General features: G+C 38.0%; 1 protein-coding gene across 5 annotated transcripts in view; it reads right to left on the reverse strand.

Moving 5' to 3' along the window:
- Positions 1–3,119: 3,119 nt before the first annotated feature.
- The window catches only part of ACBD5 (acyl-CoA binding domain containing 5), a 49,699-nt gene continuing 29,816 nt past the window's right edge, over positions 3,120–23,002 (reverse strand). For 3 of the 5 annotated variants that reach the window (XM_037037081.1, XM_037037077.1, XM_037037078.1), the window contains 4 exons: positions 21,962–22,161; positions 12,276–12,320; positions 11,858–11,967; positions 3,120–4,743 (listed from right to left, as the gene is read on the reverse strand). In XM_037037081.1, the coding sequence (XP_036892976.1) occupies positions 4,731–4,743; positions 11,858–11,967; positions 12,276–12,320; positions 21,962–22,161 (368 nt within the window). In that variant the 3' untranslated portion in view covers positions 3,120–4,730. The remainder of the gene's footprint in view (positions 4,744–11,857; positions 11,968–12,275; positions 12,321–21,961; positions 22,162–23,002) is intronic. The other 2 variants (XM_037037079.1, XM_037037080.1) reach the window with 2 other exon arrangements.

Genomic DNA, 23,002 nt, shown 5'->3' on the forward strand with positions numbered 1-23,002 from the left:
ACAAGACTTGCAGGGCATTCTCTGAGGAATTTAACGACCCGAGAGTTCTTTAAACATATCCAAAGATGTGACATGAAAGGCTCATGTAGAAAGCCCTTCGCTGAAGCTTACCACTCCTGAACCCCACTCGGAGCCTGCCATCAGCCCTTTAGTCCGTCACTCGTAAATATGAGCAGACAGCCAAAGATTACTGGATACTCAGGAAAGTCTCTAGAAATATATGGACCAAAACAATCTGAGGAAAAAAGCACCTTGAGGGAAACAAAATCTATGCACCAAAAAACAAACAAAAAAACCCCACACACCAAACAAAAGAACAAAATAAAACCTTAAAAGTATTATCATCCATATATCCAGAAAGAAAAGATATTGCATATAGTATAGCATGGTATAGTAAAGAATAGAATATTCAGGAAATGTTTAAAGAATTCATAAAAATATGATAGAGCTGAAAACTATATATAAAGAGTTGAAGTCAAAGAAACCTCCCACAAAATAGAATAAAAGTCTAAGATAGAAAATAGGAGAGAAAAGATAAATTTCAAGAACATGTTCAGGTTCAACACCAAGTAATAGGAGNATATATGGACCAAAACAATCTGAGGAAAAAAGCACCACACACCAAACAAAAGAACAAAATAAAACCTTAAAAGTATTATCATTCATATATCCAGAAAGAAAAGATATTGCATATAGTATAGCATGGTATAGTAAAGAATATTCAGGAAATGTTTAAAGAATTCATAAAAATATGATAGAGCTGAAAACTATATATAAAGAGTTGAAGTCAAAGAAACCTCCCACAAAATAGAATAAAAGTCTAAGATAGAAAATAGGAGAGAAAAGATAAATTTCAAGAACATGTTCAGGTTCAACACCAAGTAATAGGAGCTTCAGACAGCAGGAACAGAGAAATGGAAAAGAAATTATTAATAAAATCACAAAGACCATGTTCAGCACTGAAGGAAATATATTTGCACACTGAAAGAGCCAAACGTCAGCATAAAAAGAGAACCATACAGGGCTAGATGGGATTGCAGTTCCCAATCCACTCCACACCCTTTGTCATGTAACAGTGCAGTGTTCCCACTAGAGCAGCTGTTATAAATTTTCTACTCCACTGATCTTGGACTGGTCATCTGACCTTTGGTAAATGGAAGGTTAGTAGACACTATGCGTGCTGGATTCATGTAGGAGGAGGAGACACGGTGAGCAGAGCTGTACTTAATTCCCAGCCTGTAGCTTTGACAAAGCTGAGCCCAGCCTACCCAGGGGTCCAAGAGCAAGGAAAAAGTGCCAGTAAACCATTCGGTTTTAAGGTCATTTGCGGCAAATATTTTCCTATACTTACACTGAAATTTTAGACACTGGGGCAAAGAGAGGATCCTATAAGCATCCAAAGAGGAAGAAAAAAAGACTGGTGTGAAGTAATAGGAATACATACATATACATATATATGTATATTATTGTAGGAATATACATATATGTGTGTATATTCCTATTTTACACCAGTGAAATAATGGAAACATACACATATACACATACACACACACACATATATCTGCCTCCAGTTCCTGCTACAGAGCTCCTACAATTCCTAACTTCCTAAGTGATAAAAGAACATTCAGGACATCTTTTGGTCTAATATTTGGTCTTTGGTTCCAGTTACTGACACAGGACTCCTAGATCCCTTGAAATTTCCTAGGTGATAGCAATGTCCTTTGTTCTAAGGTGGTGGCTCTGGGTGAGCTCCTGGATGGGGCTAGTCGCCAGAAAGACTAAGCCATGATTAGAAGCTTGGAATTTTCAGCCCCACTCCTCCATTCTCCAGAAAGGAGAGAGACTGGAAATGGAGTTTAGGTCTGATCATGCCCACATGACGAAGCCTCCATAAAAATCCCGACAGAACAGCATGTGGAGAGTCTCCAAGCTGGTGAACATGGGGAGGTGCTGGAAGAGAGGTGCACTCTGGGCCTGGAAGCTCCGCACCCCTCCCCACGTAGCTGGCCCTACATAGCTCTTCCATCTGAGTGTTCTGTATCCTTTATCATATCTTTATAGTAACCTGGTAACAAGCTGAGCTATCCAGCTAGGACCTATTTTTATTCTTTAAATTATAATTTTATAGACAAAGACATAGCCAGTGAAATGGGAGGAGGGTCCTGTGTGAGACTTCCAAGAAGTTATAGTTCCCTGATAAGGATCTTTGCCTGCCTGGAATGTAGACCTTAGACCTAGCTGGACAGCAGCCATCTAGCAAGACGGAAGACAAAAGCCACATAACTAAAGAAGGTAGAACACAAAGACAGAAGGAATCCCATGGCATTGTGGAAGCACCTTACCAGCCCTAGATGTCCTATGTCCAGGCTCCTTGGATATGAGAAAAAATACAAACCCTACTTGGTCAGGCCACACATATAGTGTTCTATTACATGTAGCAGAACGCTAATATCTTAAATGATGCATATAGCTAACATCACTTTTATCACTATCCATACAAGTTACTTATCTGTATTAAAAACACAAACCCTCTCACCATTTCCCACCCAGGAACACCTGTCTGTATCTAAGACATCTGAGTAAGGGGGCACTGGATGGCTGTGGGAAGCTGTCTATTTGATCTAAGAATTGAAACCGATTTTTTGACTGGATCAGTAACATTCTCAACTAAATGACTGAGTTAATTTTTATCCCAATTTCTGATTTCTATAAAATTGCATGCAATAGCATGGCTTTATTTTGAAAGAGTATGATTCCTTTCTATGAGTTTCTACTATTCTCATTTAATCATTATACATATAATCAGTGCACTTCTAACAGTAACAAATAATAAAACCATATCATTTCTCATTAACCTTTTATTTTTAATTTAGGTTTACAATAAAGAAATTAAAAAGAAGTATAGATCATTAAAAAAAATACCATAGTTGTCAATTTAAAATTTTAAATGAGGTTCATGTTAAACAAAGCCAAAACACTATATCCTATAATTACATCTTTAATTGTATATACAAGAACTGTGTGCAAAGTGCTTTTCAAACTATAAAATAAGACTTTGGAATAGGATACAAATAGTTAACCTTAGTAAGCGCCAATTGCTTGTAATGTATCACAACTACTTGTGTTCTTTTTCTTTTTTATTTAACTGTTTACATTCTTAATTTGCATTTTATTTCTTTATATACTAAGAAAAAGCCACCCTTTTCTGATATTAATTTTTGATATTTTAAACTGACAATCTAATTTTTTAAAATAATCCCTGATCCACAGATCTAAACTCTATTTTTTTCCTAAATGGAGGAGTTTTTAAAAACCAATTTAGTAGATCACCCTAGACAGACACATTTTAATCAAGACGGGATTTAAAAATGAAAAAGATCAAGTTACATGAAAGAAAAAAATATAGAAAAAAGAGTCTTGGGAAAAGTAAATTGTTTCTTAACTTTTTTCTTCAGGCAAATGAACCACCTCCATACAAGAGATGGATCGCTCTCTGTTACGGCAAACACTCCGAACACATGATGCTAAACCAAATGTCACACAAACCAAAAATGCTTAAAACATTCGTTACTAAACCTCTGAATCAGAGATATCTTTAAAGTACAAAGTACACCTAAATGAGCAGGTACACAGGAAGAATAATTCCAAACAAAGCCTTCAAGGATCTAAATTACAGTCTTCCTTTTAGTTTAAATGTGAGAGGTGTGGGAAAGAAACTTAAATTTACATTAGTTGGGTATGCCTTATTCAAAAGAAAGCACATATGCTGCCAGTTTGCAAATCCTTTTACTATCCCTCTGAAACAGGTATCTCGCAAATATTATACCCCGAAGGGAAGTCTGAGGCACTAGGAGGTTAGGAGTCCAGTCTGTGTAGTTCACCAGTTGCAGAAAAGTAATTTTCATGTGTGTCCTTTTTGACCTTTATAAAAACAGTGTTTTTCATTTTGTATTTCAAAGCACCCGATGAAGCAGAAACAAGATATCCTCAGTTAAAGACAAATGATTACAAAGGGGTAAATGTATAAGATTGAATAAAAATCTTATTAACGATCTGCAGGCTCAGAACAAACTTTCAAACCTACTTTAAGCCCATTCTTCATCTTTTTCATCAGCAGGTTATATGTCTAGTCTGAATCATTCATAAAAAACTAAGCCTCAGACATACGGCTCTAGTTTATAACAATGTGGCTTGAATGCTGAAGTCAGAGCTGTGAACACCCAACGAAGACTACAGATGTCTTCTACTCCCAGGCATGGTAACTTAGTGACTAAGGAATGAAGTCAACTTCACTTGAAATTCACTCCTGGTTTGCCTTCTTTCTCATATTTAATTTAGAAAATGAAAAATACCCAGTTATAAATCTGATCTCATTATCACAACTGTACCTAAGCAGCTTGTTTTTCTCGATGGGAGATAATCAGGTAAACGTGTTACCAAACAATAATTAATAATTTAATGTCCTTCAAGTTCCAGGGTAGGAGGAATCTATGTACGCTACTTACAAACTAGTTGAGATTGATTATTCAAGTATCAGTAATATTAGTCCTTATAATGTTATCATTTGTGTAGTGCAAAATACATATGTATATATGTACACATAACAAACTACTGGACAACAAAAAGAAACATAATCATCACAAACTAGGATTTTCCTGTGAGCTCCACAATCCATTTCATTCCAAGGTCATCCAGGCCCAGTGGTCTTCTGGAGTAAAATGCTATTTTCTTCAGTTCAGTTTTCTTTAAAAAGAAAGCAAAAACCAATTGCCTATGAATAAAAATGCAACCTCAATGTGAAACACACCCCATGCCAAAGAACTGTCTAACATAATCATAACATTCAAATTCAAAATAATGCTGTGAAATTACAAATGATCCCTATGAAATCATGCCACTTATAGCTCTATAGAAAAGATCTTATGCTGGTGCTGACATTATCAAAATGGTTTCAATAAATCTTGTAAATGTACACTCTGCCTCTCACAGCTTCTAAATTAGCATCCTTTTCTAGTTGGCTATTACACAATTCAGACTTTTTAAAATTGTTTCATAATTTTATTGGAATGGAAAACTTGTGAAACAAAAAATCTTAATAAAACTACAAAATGTTGATAGATGTATAATCTGGGCTTTTTAAAAAGATTTTATTTATATTTTAGAGAGAGAGGAAGGGAGAAAGACCGGGAGAGAAACATCAATGTGTGAGAGAAACATGGATTGGTTGCCTCTTGTGTGCCTCCAACTGGGGACCAGGACCTCACCCCTGGCATGTGCCCTGACCAAAAATCAAAACAGTAGCTTTGCAGTTTGCAGTCTGGTGCTCAGCCCACTAAGCCACACCAGCCAGGTATGGACTATTCATTTAATCAACATATATTATGTATCTGGTAGTTTCCAGACACTGTGCATGTACTGAGGTTTTAAACATAAACGAGGCAGGCTCTCAGTCCTGAAAAGACCTCTTGGTTTAGTTGAGGAGGATAAGGAGACTTAAAAACCAACAATTCAGATATGTATACTGCGACAGTTTTAATGATAGCAGAGTGAATGAGCTATCAGAGCAGGGTGGGCTTGTTAGCACAAGACACAACAATCACATGTGATCTGAGTTCAGGGAAAAGTTCCCCCAGCTGTAAAATTATACCCTCACCAGCAATGAAGATGCCCAAACGGTTGTAACTGCCCCAGAGCAGATTCATTCCTCTCCTCTTTGTAACTACCATCATGCAACCCCTTTCACAGCACTGATATTTTAAATAATGGGGTCATCCTTTATGCTGCATAGAAATCTCAGGTACACCTCCTTGGCAGGAGTGACATTTTAAATAAACAGGTCAATTTTCATGTAACTAATGGTTATACCAGGGGTGTCAAACTCATTTTCACTGGGGGTCACATCAGCCTCAGAGTTGCCCTCAAAGGGCCAAATGTAATTTTAGGACTGTATAAATGTAACTACTCCTTAACAGTTAAGCAAGAGCTTGGTGCTGCTTCTAGGTAGAAAAAAGGTGCTGGGGTGGATGAAACACGGTGGAGGGCCAGATTCATCCGCAGGCCCTGTGGTTGCCACCTGTGGTTTATACCGTATGATGTCACTCATATGTAAAATCTAATGAACAAAATAAACTGACAAACTGGATAAAAACAGAGGCATGGACATGTGGAACACACTGACAGCTGTCAGAGGGGAGTGGAGAGTGGGGACTGAATGAAAGGTGAAGGGGTTAGCCCAAGAACATACACGCATAACTTACAGACACGGACAACAGTGGTGTTGGCCTGAGGGAAGGGGGACCGAACAGGGATTGGGTGGAGATGGGAAAGCAGGGCAAAATGGGGACATCTGTAATAGTATCAACAATAAAAAAAAAAAGAAAAGAAAAAAGGCCCCTGGAGGAATAAAACTGCAGGTGGTTCTAACTGCCTGAGTGAGGTTTTAGCAGAATGTTATTACTAAAGGTGCCATGAACAGTAAGCACAATTTATCAAGAACCCATGTGATGCAGATAACTACGCAAAGTCCTTTGCTGATTTATACAACTTGGGTCTACCAACACTAATCTTCTACATTATTCCCTTAAAACAGGGAACCACTGGGTTGGCCAAAAAGCTTGTTTGGTGTTTTCCATAAGAACGCTCTAGTAGTGCTCAGTTGTCTTTAACTTAATTTGAAAAAATTGGTACATTGTATTGTGACAGCTGTCATATCAGCATGCATTTAAAAAACTTATCAAAATTGGTTAATTTTTGTAGACAGTTTAATATTGAAGACAGAAGAAGATATCCAACATTTTTAGCACAGTATGCTTTATTGTTACAAGAAAGGTAAAAACATAACTGAAATGCAAAAAAGATTTGTGCAGTGTATGGAGAAGGTGCTGTGACTAATTGAACGTGTCAAAACTGATTTGTGAAGTTTAGATTTCTCAATGGATGATGCTCTACTGTCAGGCTGACCAGTTGAAGTTGACAGTGATCAAATCAAGACCTTAACTGAAAACAATCAAAGTTATATCATGCGGGGAGATAGCTGACATACTCAAAGTATCCAAATCAATAAAGTAAATGGTGAAAATGAAAAATGTGTCTTTTATTTTACAGAAAAAAACCATATGGACTTTTTGGCCAACACAACAGAATATACATAAATTACTACCACTATTTTCAGAACTTTAGAATGCTTCTCAGCCTCTTAATAAGATCTGTGTCTTAAAATTAGAAACAAACTGACAGTGACCAGGAGGTAGATGGGAGGGGATAATGGGGGGAAAAGGGGAAGGGTTTTCAGGAAAAACTATAAAGGACACATGGACAAAACCAAACGGGGGGAGGAATCAGGGGAAGGAGGTGGACATGGTTGGGGTGAGGGGGAGAGGTCGAGGGAAAAGGCAGAAAACTGACTTGAACAATAAAAATTTTTAAAAAATGACTAAATGAACAGGTGAATGAATAAATAAATCATTAAATCATAAAAATGAAAATAAAAAAACAAATAAGATCTGTCTTTCCTTTTTTAAAAAATTAACTCACAAAATATAGGGTACGTTGTGATAAGGAAATAAAAATTACAGAAAACAAATAAGGGAATAGGAATAAAATCCTGCCTTTGCCCTAGTCTGCTGAACTCTACTCTGGCTGTACTGCTGAGATTCTTTCCCGTCCTCAAAAGTGTGGGCCTGCCTTTCTTGGCCAATACCATCTACCCCAGGCTTGCTCCATTTGAAGTACGTTTCTCCTGAGACCATCCCCTCCAATTTTTAATGATTATCTCTCTACTGAAAGCTCAGTATTTCCAAGGAAACTATATGACAGCAAAGTTATTAATCTAGGCAGACTGGTAAAGAAAGTAATCAGAAAAAGTAATACATTAAGAGTAGCCTTTTAACCCTGGCTGGGTAGCCCAGTTGGTTAGAGCGTCATCCTGATCGACCAAGGTTGCAGGTTCGATTCCTGGTCAGAGCACATACAAGAATCAACCAATGAATGCATAAATAAATGGAACAACAAATCAATGTTTCTGTTTCTCTCTCTCTCCTCTCCCTTCCTCCCTGTCTTTAAAATCAAATTTTTAAAAAAGAGAGTTGTCTTTTGACTTTGACAGGTCTGTTTTCAATATTTTACTCATGGATAATTTTAATAGTAGTACCATAAGGTTAGGTAATGGGGGAGGTGGCACTATAGGAGACTATTCGGGGCCTATTTTTGAGCAGCTTTGCAGCTGTTGTTCTTCATATCACACACAGAAAAAATATTTTTTTAAAGATTTTATTTATTTATCTTTAGAGGGGAAGGGAAGGAGAGAAGGAGAGAAACATCAGTGCATGGTTGCCTCTCGTGAGTCCCCCACTGGGAACTGGCCTGCAACCCAGGCATGTGCCCTGACTGGGAATCGAACCTCGACCATGTGAGTCGCAGGCCTGCACTCAATCCACTGAGCTACACCAGCCAGGGCAGAAAAAATTTTTTTAATCCACTGCAGAGTGGTGTGAGAAATCTTTTACTTTTAAATTCATATTCTTCTATATTAAAAAAAATCAAGCAATGGACCTTAAGTATTACTTTTAATGTTGAAAAAGTTTTTTAAAGCTTACTACAAATAGCCACTTATGTTATACACGTATAAGACTATCTCAGTGTGTCTGTTTGGGTCAAGATGCATATTTATTAAATGAAATGAAAGCTTTTCCATGTCATGGCACTTCAGTTTGCCATCCTGCCAAAAGTGGGCATTCAATTGTGTGCTCAGCATGTATTTACTGAAAGCCTACTACCTGCCACACACTGTAGTAGGGGAAGAGGTCCAGGACAGTGCCCATTATGAGTAGGGCAAATTCTCTCCTGACCACACTTTTCTCATCCTCACTGGACTTCTAGATCTTTCCCTACATCTTTAAAACAGACCTATCTCCTCTAAACCAAACACACTGCTCTCTAACCTTCTTCCTTTAACACTAGATTCAAAACTGTTAAACCCTGACAGATTAAATCCTGCCTAAATCCCCTCAAAACCAAACTTATCTTCAAGTCGAATATAGCTCCTGTCTCTAACCCCAGCTAATCTGTTACGTATATAAGCAAACAATACATAAAAACACCATGTCTCATCCAAATGCAGTTGTGCAGTGCTAAATAACGTGCAATTTGAAAGAACTATACACCTAACATACACTAGAAAATTTGATAATGATGCAATAATAATAGAAAATTAAAAATAGGGAAGAATTTCTTCATTCGGAGACATCTATAAACAATAGAAAGATACTTAGGAGAAATAGCATATATTTCTATTAGTAAGGAATAGTTAAAAAATAGTAATTTTAGGCCCTGACCAGTGTGGCTCGGTTGGTTGGATGGGGGTGTGTATGAGGCACAGGGATGAATGTTTTTCTTTCACATCAATGTTTCTCTCCCTCTCCTCCCTCGCTTCCCCTCACTGTAAAAATAATAAAATATTTTTTTAAATATAAATAAATAATTTTAGAATAATTGCTGGGTGACTACTGAAGCAAAGTATACTTTGTCTTCTCAGTCCTTTCTTTCTTAATCCTCACCCAAGTATATACCTTATTATTATTATTATTATTATTATTATTGATTTTAGAGAGAAAGGAAGGGGAAGAGACAGAAAAACAATGATATGAGAGAAACATTGATCTGTTGCCCCCTGTACACACCCTGACCAGGGATCAAACCCACAACCTAGGTACGTGCCCTGACTGGGAACCAAACCTGCAACCTTTTGGTTATGGGATGACATTACAACCATCTGAGTCACCTAGCCAGGGCTGTTTATTCAGTCTTTAATAAAGTGACTAGATGCTTCAACCTCGGGCATAAATTATTAACCAAAGTTAAGCTTTAGGTTTTGTCATATGCCAATTTCTCTACCCTCCAACTCCCCACTTTCTACATAAGAAACATAAAAGGGAACTTTAAAATGCATTGCATTAAATAATTAAAAAATAAATAAAATGCATTGCAAAATATACAAACACCTGGTGATAGTGCCACTATTCCTTGCAGCTTAAATTACTACAAGTTACATTCACTACAGGTTGAAAGGACTGGTTCTCTTTTCTTCCTGTTATCAGGGGCATCAGAATTTAAAATACCGTACAGCACTCAGCCTAACCATTATAGGAGAAATGTGAAATGTGTGAAAAAAGAAAAGAAAGAATTTAAAATACGGTCTATACCTTAACAGCTGAAATGACACATGCACGAGAGGACCAGGAAGAGTAAACAATATTGAGAAAGCAAATTATGCTTCTGAAACCCGACTAAAATTTTTAAGTGAACAGGTATATTCTAACACATTAATGCATCAGAAACTCATTCAGTCCATTTATAAACATAAAGCAGCAAACAAGGAAGACTGGAACAATTCACCTAATGCCACACACATTTCAGTCTCTCTACTATGAACTGTTCTAACTGGAGCATCAGCACTACTGTGCTGACAATCCCTTCTACATCAGAGAAGGGCAAGTGTTTGGTTTTTGCTTTGTTATCAAATGTAATAATTAGAATCTTGGGTTCTTTGGTATTGGAACATCAAACCCATTTATTTAAACCCAAACAAGTTTAAAAACGTGTTTCTACTACACATAGTTAAGAGAGCACTTAAAGCCTTATTATCAAATACCCTATTTCTTTTCCCCATCTGTTGTCACTTAATGGGAAATGGTACAAAGTACAAAAACACCATCAGTGAGGCTGTCTATCAGGGAGGTAAACAACTGTCTCTGGGCCCATCCATGGAAAGTGGTTCAGTTTACATAATGCCCAAAAAAGTGCTTTATAAAGATTTTCTTAAACCAAAGAGTTCTGGCTTCAGGTATTCTTAACCTAGACAATCTCAGAGCACTTGCAAGAATTGCATCCTATTATTCTCAGACATATCTGAGTTACCTCCTAGTATCCCAACTTAAATTTCTGGCACCCAAATAAGAATAATCCCTATTTCTAGAGACAGTCAATGACTAGGCTGAACATTTTCTGAAATGTCGATGTCTATAGAGACATTAGACAGCACACACACATTATTTATTTTACCTAGCCTCTGTCCTTTTTTTAAAAGATTGAACATATTTACTCTTAGAGACAAAGGGAAGAGATGGAGAGAAACATCAATCAGTTTCACAATGTGTGAGATACATCAATCGGTTGCCTCTCGCACGCCCCCTACTGGGGACCTGGCCCACAACCCAGGCATGTGTCCTGACCAGGAATCACACCAGCAACCCTTCGGTTTGCAGGCCAGCACTCAAACCACTGAGCCACACCAGCCAGGGCATAGCCATTATTCTTTTCATTAGCAAAGGTCCTAAAATAAACATCAGACTTTAAGAACATTCTTTCCTCATGAACTATAAAACTAAGCCTATAATAATTTTCTTATTGTTGCTTACATCAAAGGTGTACAAATCCACCAGATGCTCTCAAGAGAAAAAGTTTTAAGTCTAACAAAAAATTAGACACCCACCAGATATCATTTCCAAGGTAATTTCAGCCTTGGGATCAGTATAGAATATTCAGCATGACAATATATCTATGAAATTGACCTATCCTTTTTTTAAAGATGTTATATATTCATTAATTTTTTAAGGGAGGGGGAGGGAGGAAGAGAGGGAAAAAATATTGATAGGTTGCATCTGCATGCACCACGACCAGGAACCAAACCTCCAACCCAGGAATGCGTCCCGACAGGGAATCCAACTGGCAACCTTTTGCTTTGTGGGGTGACACCCAAGCCACTCTGGTTAGGGCTAGACCTGTCCTTTTCACTGCAGCTGAAAGCTCTGTCTATTGTAAGAATTTATACACCACTTGAATTATAAAACTATAGTATTACCTTCTCCTTCTTTGATAATACAAATACACCAACCACTGGGCAACAAAAGGCCATATGATAGCAAAGGTTAATGCACCAGGAGACATCTCGAAGGGCCACCAAGATGATTTCTAAGAAAATAAAGTAGACTAGTCACTAATCTATTTTATATTGAATGTATAAACTTAAAAACAATTCATAATTTTAAAATATGTAATTAATAAATAAATCTCCTATGAGAGAGAGGATCTGCATTTCAGAGCATAATTTAATAAACAGACTTTCAGGAGTACTTCAGACTTAAATAAAAACAAATATCCTTTTAACTTCAAAGTTCCAAAGGGTAGACTGCATTTGGAATTCTTTAAGGGTCTCACATAATCTAAACTGATTCCAACTTTTGAAACCCTGGTACTTAGATTTAAAAAAGATTTCTTACCTGTGAGGGAGGCTGACTACTAGTCTGTAATGTTGATGATTTTGCCTATAAGTACAAATGAAAGTGATTTAGCTTTGACGAATGAAAAAAAATACAGTAATTTTTCAATTTTCTATCTTAAAAACAAAGCTGAAATATTAGTTTATTCTTTTTCTGTTAATTATGCTTTATCCATATGGACAAAATGACAAGGTTCCTAAAATTACTAGCCAAATAAATACCCTTGACATTTTATATTTTATAGTTCAAATATTAGAAAATTATCAAAATAAAACTTCAAATGTACTTAAACCATTACTTCTTTTATATTCTTATTAAATTACCTCATCAACTTTTCTCATTAATTTTTTAAAAATGTTATTTATTGAGAGATAAATAAAACTTTAGGGGGATGAGAAAGAGAGACACCAATTTATTCTTCTACTTGTTTATGCATTCATTGGGTGTTTCCTGTACGTGCCGTGACTGGAGAGGGAACCCACGACCTTGGCATACTGGAGCTACACTCTGACCAGTTAATCTAAAGACCAGAGCTCTCACTGATTCTTTAATTTCCATACAAACTACCAATTTACAAACACATTTCAGAACTACAGTCTTCATTATTAATAAAAATTATAGAGATTATATAAATAACACCCAAAGATCTGTTTTGGATATCCATAAGTTATAGCAGAAGAGGTATTTCTTATTTTTAAATATTTTATTTATTTATTTTTAGAGAGAGGGAAGAAGGGAGAAAGAGAGGGAGAGAAACATCAATGTGTGGTTGCCTCTCGAGCACTCACTACCAGGCACTTGGCCTGCAACCCAGGTATGTGCCCTGAATGGGAGTTGAACTGGTGACCCTTTGGTTCGCAGGCCAGCACTCAGTCCACTGAGCCACACCAGCCAGGGCAGAAGAGGTCTTTATTGGATAGATACGAGAAATAAAGTATTTATGTTGTAGGTTTTGATTTTTGCTCCAGTATTTAGGTATAATTGACAGGTAAAATTGCACATATTTAAAATATACAACTTGAAGATTTGATATATGTATACATTATGAAATGATTACCATAATCAAGTTAATTAAGACCTCATATAGTTACCTTTGAGGAAAGAGTATTATAGGTCTCTTAATGAGAAGTATATACTAAGGAGAAAAATTTGAAACTAATTTAGGAAACTGAGCTCATCCCAAATACGTTTCCTTATGCTAGATGTCAACAATTCATTATTCCAGTTTCTCCATTTATTATAACTTCAGAGAAATGGTATGAGGATTAATGAGCTCATTAAATGATTGATTCCACAAATACTGAGTGTCCATTATGTACCAGTCACTATTCTAGGCAAAGAACAAAAATGACAAAAACCACTGCCCTAATGAAGCTTATACTGTAATGAAAGGCTACAGATAATAACAAACAAATCAGTAAAATATATGTCAGGTAGGGATAAATGCCATAAAGAAAAATAAAAAAGGGAGGGGAGGTGAGACATGTTGGAGGTTGGAAAGCGTAGAAGCAGGAGTGGGCAGGAAGGCTTTGCTGATAATTGTAAGCTAGTGGCTAACCTCCCTACAGAGAGAAAAGCAAGTGCAAAGATCTGGGGTGGGAGGGAGCCTGCTGGCAAGTGTGTGTGGCCCAGTATGACTATACCTTAGAAGCAAAACTAATTTCCTCTGAATGTTGCATTAATCTTTCAGACCATTCAGGCATTAAGGAAGTTACAGTAAACTCAAGTTGCAAGTGCAGAAAGAATCTAGACAGGGTAAGTATTGTTTTAATATGTTATTTATTTATTTTTAGAGAGAGGGGAAGGGAAGGAGAAACAGAGGGAGAGAAACATCAATGCGTGATTGCCTCTCATGCTTCCCCTACTGGGGACCTGGCCTGCAACCCAGGCATATGCCCTGACTAGGAATCAAACCAGTGACCCTTTGCTTCACAGGCCCGTGCTCAATCCACCAAGCTACACCAGCCAGGGCTAGACAAGGTAAGTATTTTTATGATGTTACTTATAATGGTACCTTGCATGCATAATAATAAGAGATTTACCTTAATGGCACTTCCCCAGACTTAATGAAATAAAGGGTAGATTTACAAAACTGGGCTCCCAGGAATCTGATGACTTCTCTAAGGTTACATTATTCAGTGTGATTCAGAAAGAAACTCGAGGTGAACAAATCCCAATGTAATGACACAACTACTCTTCATTAACACAGCAACTACTAACAACTACTAAAATGAAATCAGAACTAATAAATGTAAACTATGAGGTCTGTCCAGAAAGTATCCAGCCGGATACTGTAAACCAAAAAAATAGGCACATTTACTGAAGAAGATACAAGAAACACTGTACATAGGACAATGATGCCTCAGTCCCCTTCAAAGTAGGCACTTTGGGACCTCACACAGTTCTCCCTGTCGATATCAGTTGCCCCATTCTATCTTCTTGAATCTCATCAACAGTGTGAAATCTCTTCCCTTTCTAAGGTGATTTTACTTTTGGAAAAAGCCAAAAGTAAAACCAAAATTTGGTGTCACAGGGCACCAAATCTGGGTTTTAGGGGAGCTGAGTCATCAGGGTGATTTGATGTTTCACCAAAAAACTCTGCACAAGACATGATGCATGAGCTGGCACATTGTCAAGATAAAGCTGCCAATCACCAGTTTGCCCACAGCTGCAGCCATTTTCATCATATTGCATTTCCAACCAACGAAATAACATTGAGGTGTATAAATACACCTCCTTATCAATCATTTGGGCTGGAGGAGTGTACTTGTGATGGACAACACCTTCCCAATCAAAAAAGAGTTACATGGTCTTGATCTTGCTGTGACTTTGTCATGCCTTCTTTGGGGGTGGACAACCAGGTGACTTCCATTAGGACAACTGGGCAATCGTTCCTGGATCATAGCCGTAGACCCACAATTCATAATCTCTGGTTGTGACCTTCTGGAGGAAATCTGGTTCATTAGTAGCACTTTGAATCAAGTCATTAACAACTGTAACATGATGTTCCTTCTGCTCTAGTAGCAGAAGTTGCAAAATGAATTTTGCCACAACATGTTTATGCCAAGATCCTGCATCAAAATCTCAGACGCAGTAGTTCTGGAATCTGTAGATCAGCTTCTAGTTCTCACACTGTCAGTCATCAATCCTTGTTGATTGCAGCTCATACACACTCAATGTTCTCAGATGGTCTGCTTGTTGCAGGCCTTCCAGAGCATGGATCACTTCCATCAGATTCTGAACCACCTTCCAAGCATTTGTGCCGCACCATTATTTATGCTGCACTCATTGCATCATCTCCGAAAGCCTTCTGAATCATCCAAATAGTTTCTGCAGAGGAGTGTTCAAGCTTAAAGCAAAATTTGATGCAGATTTGTTGCTCTACTAGCGCAATCATTTTTAATGCGACAGCCACACAGGACACATGTTCACTCAACAGCGTCTACTGCCCCCATCGACTAGTACAGTGAAGTTGTCATTGTTCACACATGCGTATTCCAGTCCACTCTCCTTGGCTGCCAGGTTACATCGATGTTGCACAAATCATTCTCTTTATATCAACATAGGCTGGACTTTTTCCAGACAGACCTCTTCTTATAAGTAATTTTTTTCCTAAGTAATAAATGGTCTGGAAAGGCAAATTAAGATTCCCAAAGACACTTACTTACACTTAAGAACCAACAATACTTATATAATTAGCCTTATAATTTTGGCTTTATTGATATTTATTCATATATACTGTTAAAGAAAAAAATTCAATGACACTTGTTAAAGCATGGTAAGGAAGACTTTATTCAAGGGAGCAGGGGCTGTTGGTATAAGTATAGGGACCACTGCAGTGGGGGAGAAAGATTAAATTCAAGTCTCAATGTAGCAGGGACAAGTGGGAATTTATATTCAAGGAGTAGGGTGGTAATCAACAGGTGGAAAATTACTCAGAGGAAACATCACCAGTAAGGGAGATTCTAGCTAAACCAACCTAACAGGATTTTTGCTGAAGACAAGCCAAGGTGATCTCACCACCTGGGTGATGTTGGAAGATAAAGAGCCTGTTCAGTTACTGAAGGCAAACAGTTCTGGTTAAACTGACTAAGCAGGGTTCTTGCAAAAACAATTTTACAAGAAACAAGTGAATAAATGCGCCTAAGAGATGGTTCAGGGGCCTGACCAAAGTTTGATCAAGCAACAAATCTTTTTGTTTGTTTTGTTTTGCTTCCAATTTTTTTATTTAATTATTTTTCAAGTACAGTTTTCTGTCTATTACTCCCATCCCATTCCACCCCCCCATGCTCTCCCCTCCCTCCCATTTCCACCCTTCTCAGTTGTTGTCCATGTATCCTTTATATATGGTCCTCTAAATCCCTCCCCTACTTCCCCTGAAATTCCCTCCCCTCTCCCCTCTGGTCACTCTCTGCCTGTTCTCTATTTCCGTGTCTTTGGTTATATTTTGTTTGCTTCATTGTTTTGTTGTTTAGCTTCCTGTTAAAGGTGAGATCATATGGTACTTGTCCTTCAACACCTGGCTTATTTCACTCAGTATAATGCTTTCCAGTTCCATCCATGATGTTGCAAAAAGTAGGAGCTCCTTCTTTCTTTCTGCTGCATAGAATTCCATTGTGTATATGTACCATAGTTTTTTGATCCATTCATTTACTGACAGGCACCTAGGTTGCTTCCAACTCTTGGCTATTGTAAATTGTGCTGCTATGAACATTGGGGTGCATAGGTTCTTTGGGATTGGTGTTTTAGGGCAAATCTTTGTTAATATCAACAAGCTTCTATGTAGCTTTCAAATATTTAGAAATTCTACTAGTATTCTATTGCTAGATTAAAATAAGGATTACTACATTTTTGGAAAATCATTTTGAAGAGAAAAATATCTCATATAACAGCAGCCATTGCAAAGAAAATATGAAGACCAAGAATTAGTTAGGTCTTCACTAAGGCTGTGAACTTCCTGAGGGAAGAAACCATGCTGTTTTACCAGCATTGTTGTCATCATCCCTTCATGTATGTTTCAGGCACTATACTAAACACTCTATTTTATCCTCTGGACAAGCTTACGAGGTAGGCATTAATATTTTCTTTTTATAGGTAAGAAAAATGAAGTATAGAGAGGTTAAATAACCTAACCCAACATCACAGTGGAGAGCTAAAATTTGAACTTAGGTAGTTTTCTTTAAGGTCAACCACACTGTGCTATCTCCCTTTCCACTTTTGTGTCTGTTACCTAGATGAATATCTGGTCTGTGGCTATTCAACAAATATTTATTGTGTGAATGAATCTAAGGAACCATTTTACAAAATAATAATATAGTTCAGACAGCTTACTGCTATGGAAAATACACTGCATAAGAATCAGGAACTGTGGCCCTGGCTGGTGTAGCTCAGTGGATTGAGCACAGGCCTGCGAACCACACGATCTCGGTTCGATTCCCAGTCAGGGCACATGCCTGGGTTGCAGGCCAGTTCCCGGTTCCTGGTTCCTGGCAGCAGACGCATGAGAGGCAACCATACATTGATATTTCTCTCTCTCTCTCCTTCCGTTCCCCTCTCGAGATAAATAAATAAAATCTTAAAAAAAAAAAAGAATCAGGAACTGACTTATAGACCTGGCTCGGCCTCTGAGTAACGTGTGCTCCCATACCTCAGCTTCTTCATCTGCTGAACCAAAATAATAGAACTGAACCAAGTTTTCTTCAGTTCTATTATTTACTGCTATACTATCATCAATTTATTTTTTGTTATGCAAACCAATTATGCAAATTTACTCATACACATGAACTATGCAAATTTTAAGGGGAAAGTCCTTAGTGTGTCAGAATCTTTTTAAATTTTGTTTTTTGCAAGACGAGAGTGAAAAAAAAATCTCCTAAAAAAGATCAAAAGAATTTTTAGCAGAATTTAAAAGCCACTGAAAGACATTAAATACATACAAAATACTATTTTTTAAAAATCACAGAAGAAGAAAATAGACTATCAGAACAATGATGTTCAATAATACTAAATTAACCAATGAGGTTGCCCACATGGGTTAGCTCTTTTTTTGCTTCCTTTAACAATTCTGTTTTAATATAGGAATAGTTTGATGGGATCACGGGCCTAAACTTCTCAAGGTAATAAGCAATAGTAGAATCTTCTTACTAATGAAAGATGCAAGTAGAATGGTTTGATATCAACAATGTACAGTTACTTGGACAAACAAGATGATGTCATTTGTTTAAGGCCCTACTCTTAACCCCTTTGTCATTATAGAACCCTGCCGAGAATCTGGAGATGGCAAAAATGCAAAACCATACAGAAATTTGCATATTATTTTAGGGTGTTCAAAGCCTCACAAATGACTAGAGATTCCTAATCTGAATGATAAGAAAATTTACTTGAGATTCACTGAAATAAATATAATTGAGAAACTTTGTGATAATCTGAATAAGTTAGGTAAAAGGTAAGATATTCACAAAGGTTGTTTAGAGAGCATACAGTATTAGTTTCTTTACATAAATGTATATTTAATGTGTTCATCTTGTAATGCAAGTACATCTTCTCTAATTAATTTCTACAAATTCTTCTTAACATCTGGTAGAGCAAGATACTTTGATGCTGTATCATGTTTGAAGCTAGGTCAGACATCATGACTAGCTGCCTCATTCTTTTCTCCAACCAAGGTTACTCAACGAAGAACAATTCAGGGGACAAATGGGTCACATCAATAGTAGCTATTTGAAAGCTCTGTAGCTGAGTCGAGGGATTATCACAACCCAATCAAAACTGTGAAACAAGCCCTTCCTGGTGTATCTCAGTGTATTGAGCATAAGCTATAAACCAAAGGGTCACCAGTTCAATTGCCAGTCAGGTCCCGCAATGGGGGCCACGTGAGAGGCAACCACACATTGATGTTTTTCTCCTCTTTCTCCCTCCCTTCTCCCTCTCTAGAAACAAATAAATAAAATTTAGCCCTGGCTGGGGTAGCTCAGTGGATCGAGCGTGGGCCTGCAATTCAGACGATCGTGGTTCGATTCTCAGTCAGGGAACATGCCTGGGTTGCAGGCCAATTCCCAGCAAGGGATGCATGAGAGGCAACCATACATTGATATTTCTCTCCTTCCCTCCTTCTCTCCTTCCCTTCCCCTCTAAAGATAAATAAATAAAATCTTTAAAAATAAATAAACAGACTTCTGCCAAGATGGAGGCATAGGTGGAAACACTGTGCCTTCTCCCACAACCAAGTTTGAATACAACAAAGGTTTGGAGAACAAAGACACAGCCAAAGAACAGAAAACTGAATTATACGGAAGTCCGACAACTAACAGTGCAACCAGGAAGGTAAGAGGGGCAGAGCCAGCAGCGGAGCAGGGTCGGCAGGAAAGATCCCCAGACCTAGGCGCGCAAGTGGCCCGGACCCAGTCAGGGTGCAGGGCAGACTGACCGCATTCACACATTCGCGCACAGTGAGACGGACCATGCAGGCCCCAGGGGGCGAGGGCTAAAGGCGGTGGCACACTCACGTGCAGTGGGACGAAACGCGTGGGCCCGGTGACAGTGGCAGCTGCAGCACCTGTGGCTACAGTGCAGGAGGCGGCAGACGGGACGCCTTTGTTCCTCTTTGACCCCGCCCCCACATACAACGTCACAACCCAGCGACTGAGTGGCCCTGCTCTGGTGAACACCTAGGGCTCCGATCCTGTTGCAGAACAGGCACGAACAGCCCAAAAGATAGTGCAAGAAGAACTCAAAGTCCCAGAGCCGGTAACTCTCAGCGACCGAGAAATCGCTAGCCTCTCAGAAGCACAGTTCAAGACACTGTTTATCAGGATGCTCACAGAACTGGTTGATTATAGTCACAAATTAGAGGAACATATGAAGGCTAAACTAATTGAAATGAAGGGAGATGTCCAGAAAACCAATAGCGATGGAAAGGAAACTGGGACTCAAATCAATGGAATGGACCAGAAGGAAGAACAAAACATTCGACCAGAAAGGAATAAAGAAATGAGAATTCAAAAAAATGAGGAGAGGCTTAGGAACCTCCAGGACATCTTTAAACGTTCCAACATCCGGATTATAGGGGTACCAGAAGGGGGAAAGAAACAGCCACGAGTGGAAAACTTATTTGAACAAATAATAAAGGAGAACTTCCCCAGTCTGGCAAAGGAAATAGACTTCCAGGAAATCCAGGAAGCTCAGAGAGTCCCAAAGAAGTTGGACCCAAGAAGGAACACACCAAGGCACATCATAATTACATTAGTCAAGACTAAAATGAAGGAGAGAATCCTAGAAGCAGCAAGAGATAAGGGGACAGTCACCTATAAAGGAGTACCCATCAGACTGTCAGCAGATTTCTCAAAAGAGACCTTACAGGCAAGAAGGGGCTGGAAAGAAGTATTCCAAGTCATGAAATCCAAAGACCTACGGCCTAGATTGCTTTATCCAGCAAAACTTTCATTTAGAATGGAAGGACAGATAAAGTGCTTCTCAGATAAGGTCAAGTTTAAGGAGTTCATCATCACCAAGCCCTTATTCTATGAAATGCTAAAGGGACTTATATAAGAAAAAGAAGATGAAAAATATGAACAGTGAAAGGACAACAACCACACCTAAAACAAAAGCAAACCAAGAGGACAGCTAGATCAGGAGTGGAACCATAGAAATGAAGAACGCATGGAGGGTTAACAACAGGAGGGTGGGAGGAGGAGAAGGGGGGAGAAGGCACAGAAAATAGCATAGACGGTAGGTAGAAAATAGATAGGGGGGAGGGCAAGAACAGTAGGGGAAATATAGAATCTAAAGAACTTGAGACACGTGGTTATAAACTAAGGCGGGGAGAATGGTGAGGGAGGGAGTGTGCGGGTGGAGGGGAATGAAGGGGGGAATAGAACAACTGTAATGGTATAATCAATAAAATATATTTTAAAAAATAAAAGAAAATTGCATTTCAAAAATAAATAAATAAATAAAATTTAAAACAAAAAACTAACAAACAAAACTGTGAACCAAGGTGAATTGTCCCTTCCTACAAATCCTTCTCCTTTTGTTTTAGTATCTTCTCCATACTCAGCTGCCTAGCTTTATTCAGTACAGGACAGCATTATGTCATAGCAGAAAGGGCACTGCCCTAGAATATAGTACATCTGGGTTCTGCCTGAGTTTCTTCAACTGTCTAGTTGTACTGCCTTTTAAAAGATTTAATGCCTTTAACATTCCAGGATCAAATAATAGCAAAGGTCAAACTATAACTCCACACTCCTCTTTGGCTTTAAAGTTTGATCCTAAAACTAATATACACTCAAGGATCAGTAACTTAACACATTAACTCTATGGCATTTTAAAAAGAAGTCGAGATAAAGAACAATATTTACTATAAAAGAATGACTCTTGATGAACTCTAGGGCACTGGATATTTTTATTAGTTCCTTAAATTAAACTATTTGAGAGCTCTTATTCTTCTAATACCAAGCAACCTACTCCTTCCTCCAAAATGGAACAGCTAATTTTACACTAAATATTTTCTGTTCTTTTAACTGGAATTTAGTGTTTGGGTCGTCTTGAGTAATATTTCCAAAAATAGGTACTATTAATTTTTTAAAAAACAATTAAAATACATTGGTTTCTGTAATTCTGATCAATACAGATTATACACTATTTTAAAGGATCAACAAGTAGAAGACAAGGCAAATTCGGAAGCTTACCTGTGAAGCTGTCAGTGTTTCCAGTTTATGAAGTCTCTGCAGGACGTTCTGCATGTCCTCCTGCAGTCGCATGAGCACGAGAGCAATCTGCTCATTGAGGCTGCCTCTTGCCCCTCTGTCTGAACCCCAGCGTTCCCCATCGCCTCCACTTCCCACTTGCCGACCCTTGGTTCCTTCACTCAGCTGTTGCATCCTATGCCCTAATTTAAGAGAGCAAAATAAGTTAGTTGTAAATTTCTGTAAAAGTAGAAATGAATGTGTTTTATTCATTTTCATATTTTTTTTGCAATCTAAATCTCCACAATGGAGTAGAAGCAATCAGGAACTACAAAAAATAAATTACTATGTTCAAAGAGTATATATGTATACTTCTATTCCTATTGATATATTCTTGGATTTTTTCCTAAGGTTTTATAATGTACTTAACATACTAGTACATGACTAAATGTGTATAATTCACAAGTAATATTCAGTGTGCATTCTCAAAAATTCTTTACTAAAAGGTAACAAGATTAAAAAAATTTGAAGACTTTCTTTATTTTTTTAAATGTGTCTCTCTCTCTTTTTTTTAAAGATTTTATTCATTCCCTTTAGAGGGAAGGAGAGAGGGAGAGAAGTATCAATGTATGGTTGGCTCTCGTGCATCCTCTGCTGGGAACTAGCCTGCAACCCAGGCATGTGCCCTGACTGGGAATCGAACCACAATCCTTTGGTCCGCAGGCCCGTGCTCAATCCACTGCGTTAAACCAGCCAGGGCTGAAGACTTTCTTTAGAGTATTAAAATCTACATTATCCCTCTGGCTGGTGTGGCTCAGTGAATTTGGCCTGCACACCAAACGTTCACCAGTTTAATTCCCAATCAGGGCACATGCCTGCATTGCAGGCCAGGTCCCCAGTGGGGGCGTGCAAGAGGCAACTACATATTGATGCTTTCCTCCTTCCCTTCCCCCCTCTCTAAAAATAAATAAAATCTTTTTAAAAACCCATACTAAATAGCTTTATTTTCTATTTTTTAAATCTTCCTGTTAGTTTTGTAAGCCT

Source organism: Sturnira hondurensis, unplaced genomic scaffold (assembly GCF_014824575.4).
Source record: "Sturnira hondurensis isolate 20B ecotype Veracruz unplaced genomic scaffold, ASM1482457v3 Scaffold0022910, whole genome shotgun sequence".
NCBI classification, from domain to species: Eukaryota; Metazoa; Chordata; class Mammalia; order Chiroptera; family Phyllostomidae; genus Sturnira; species Sturnira hondurensis.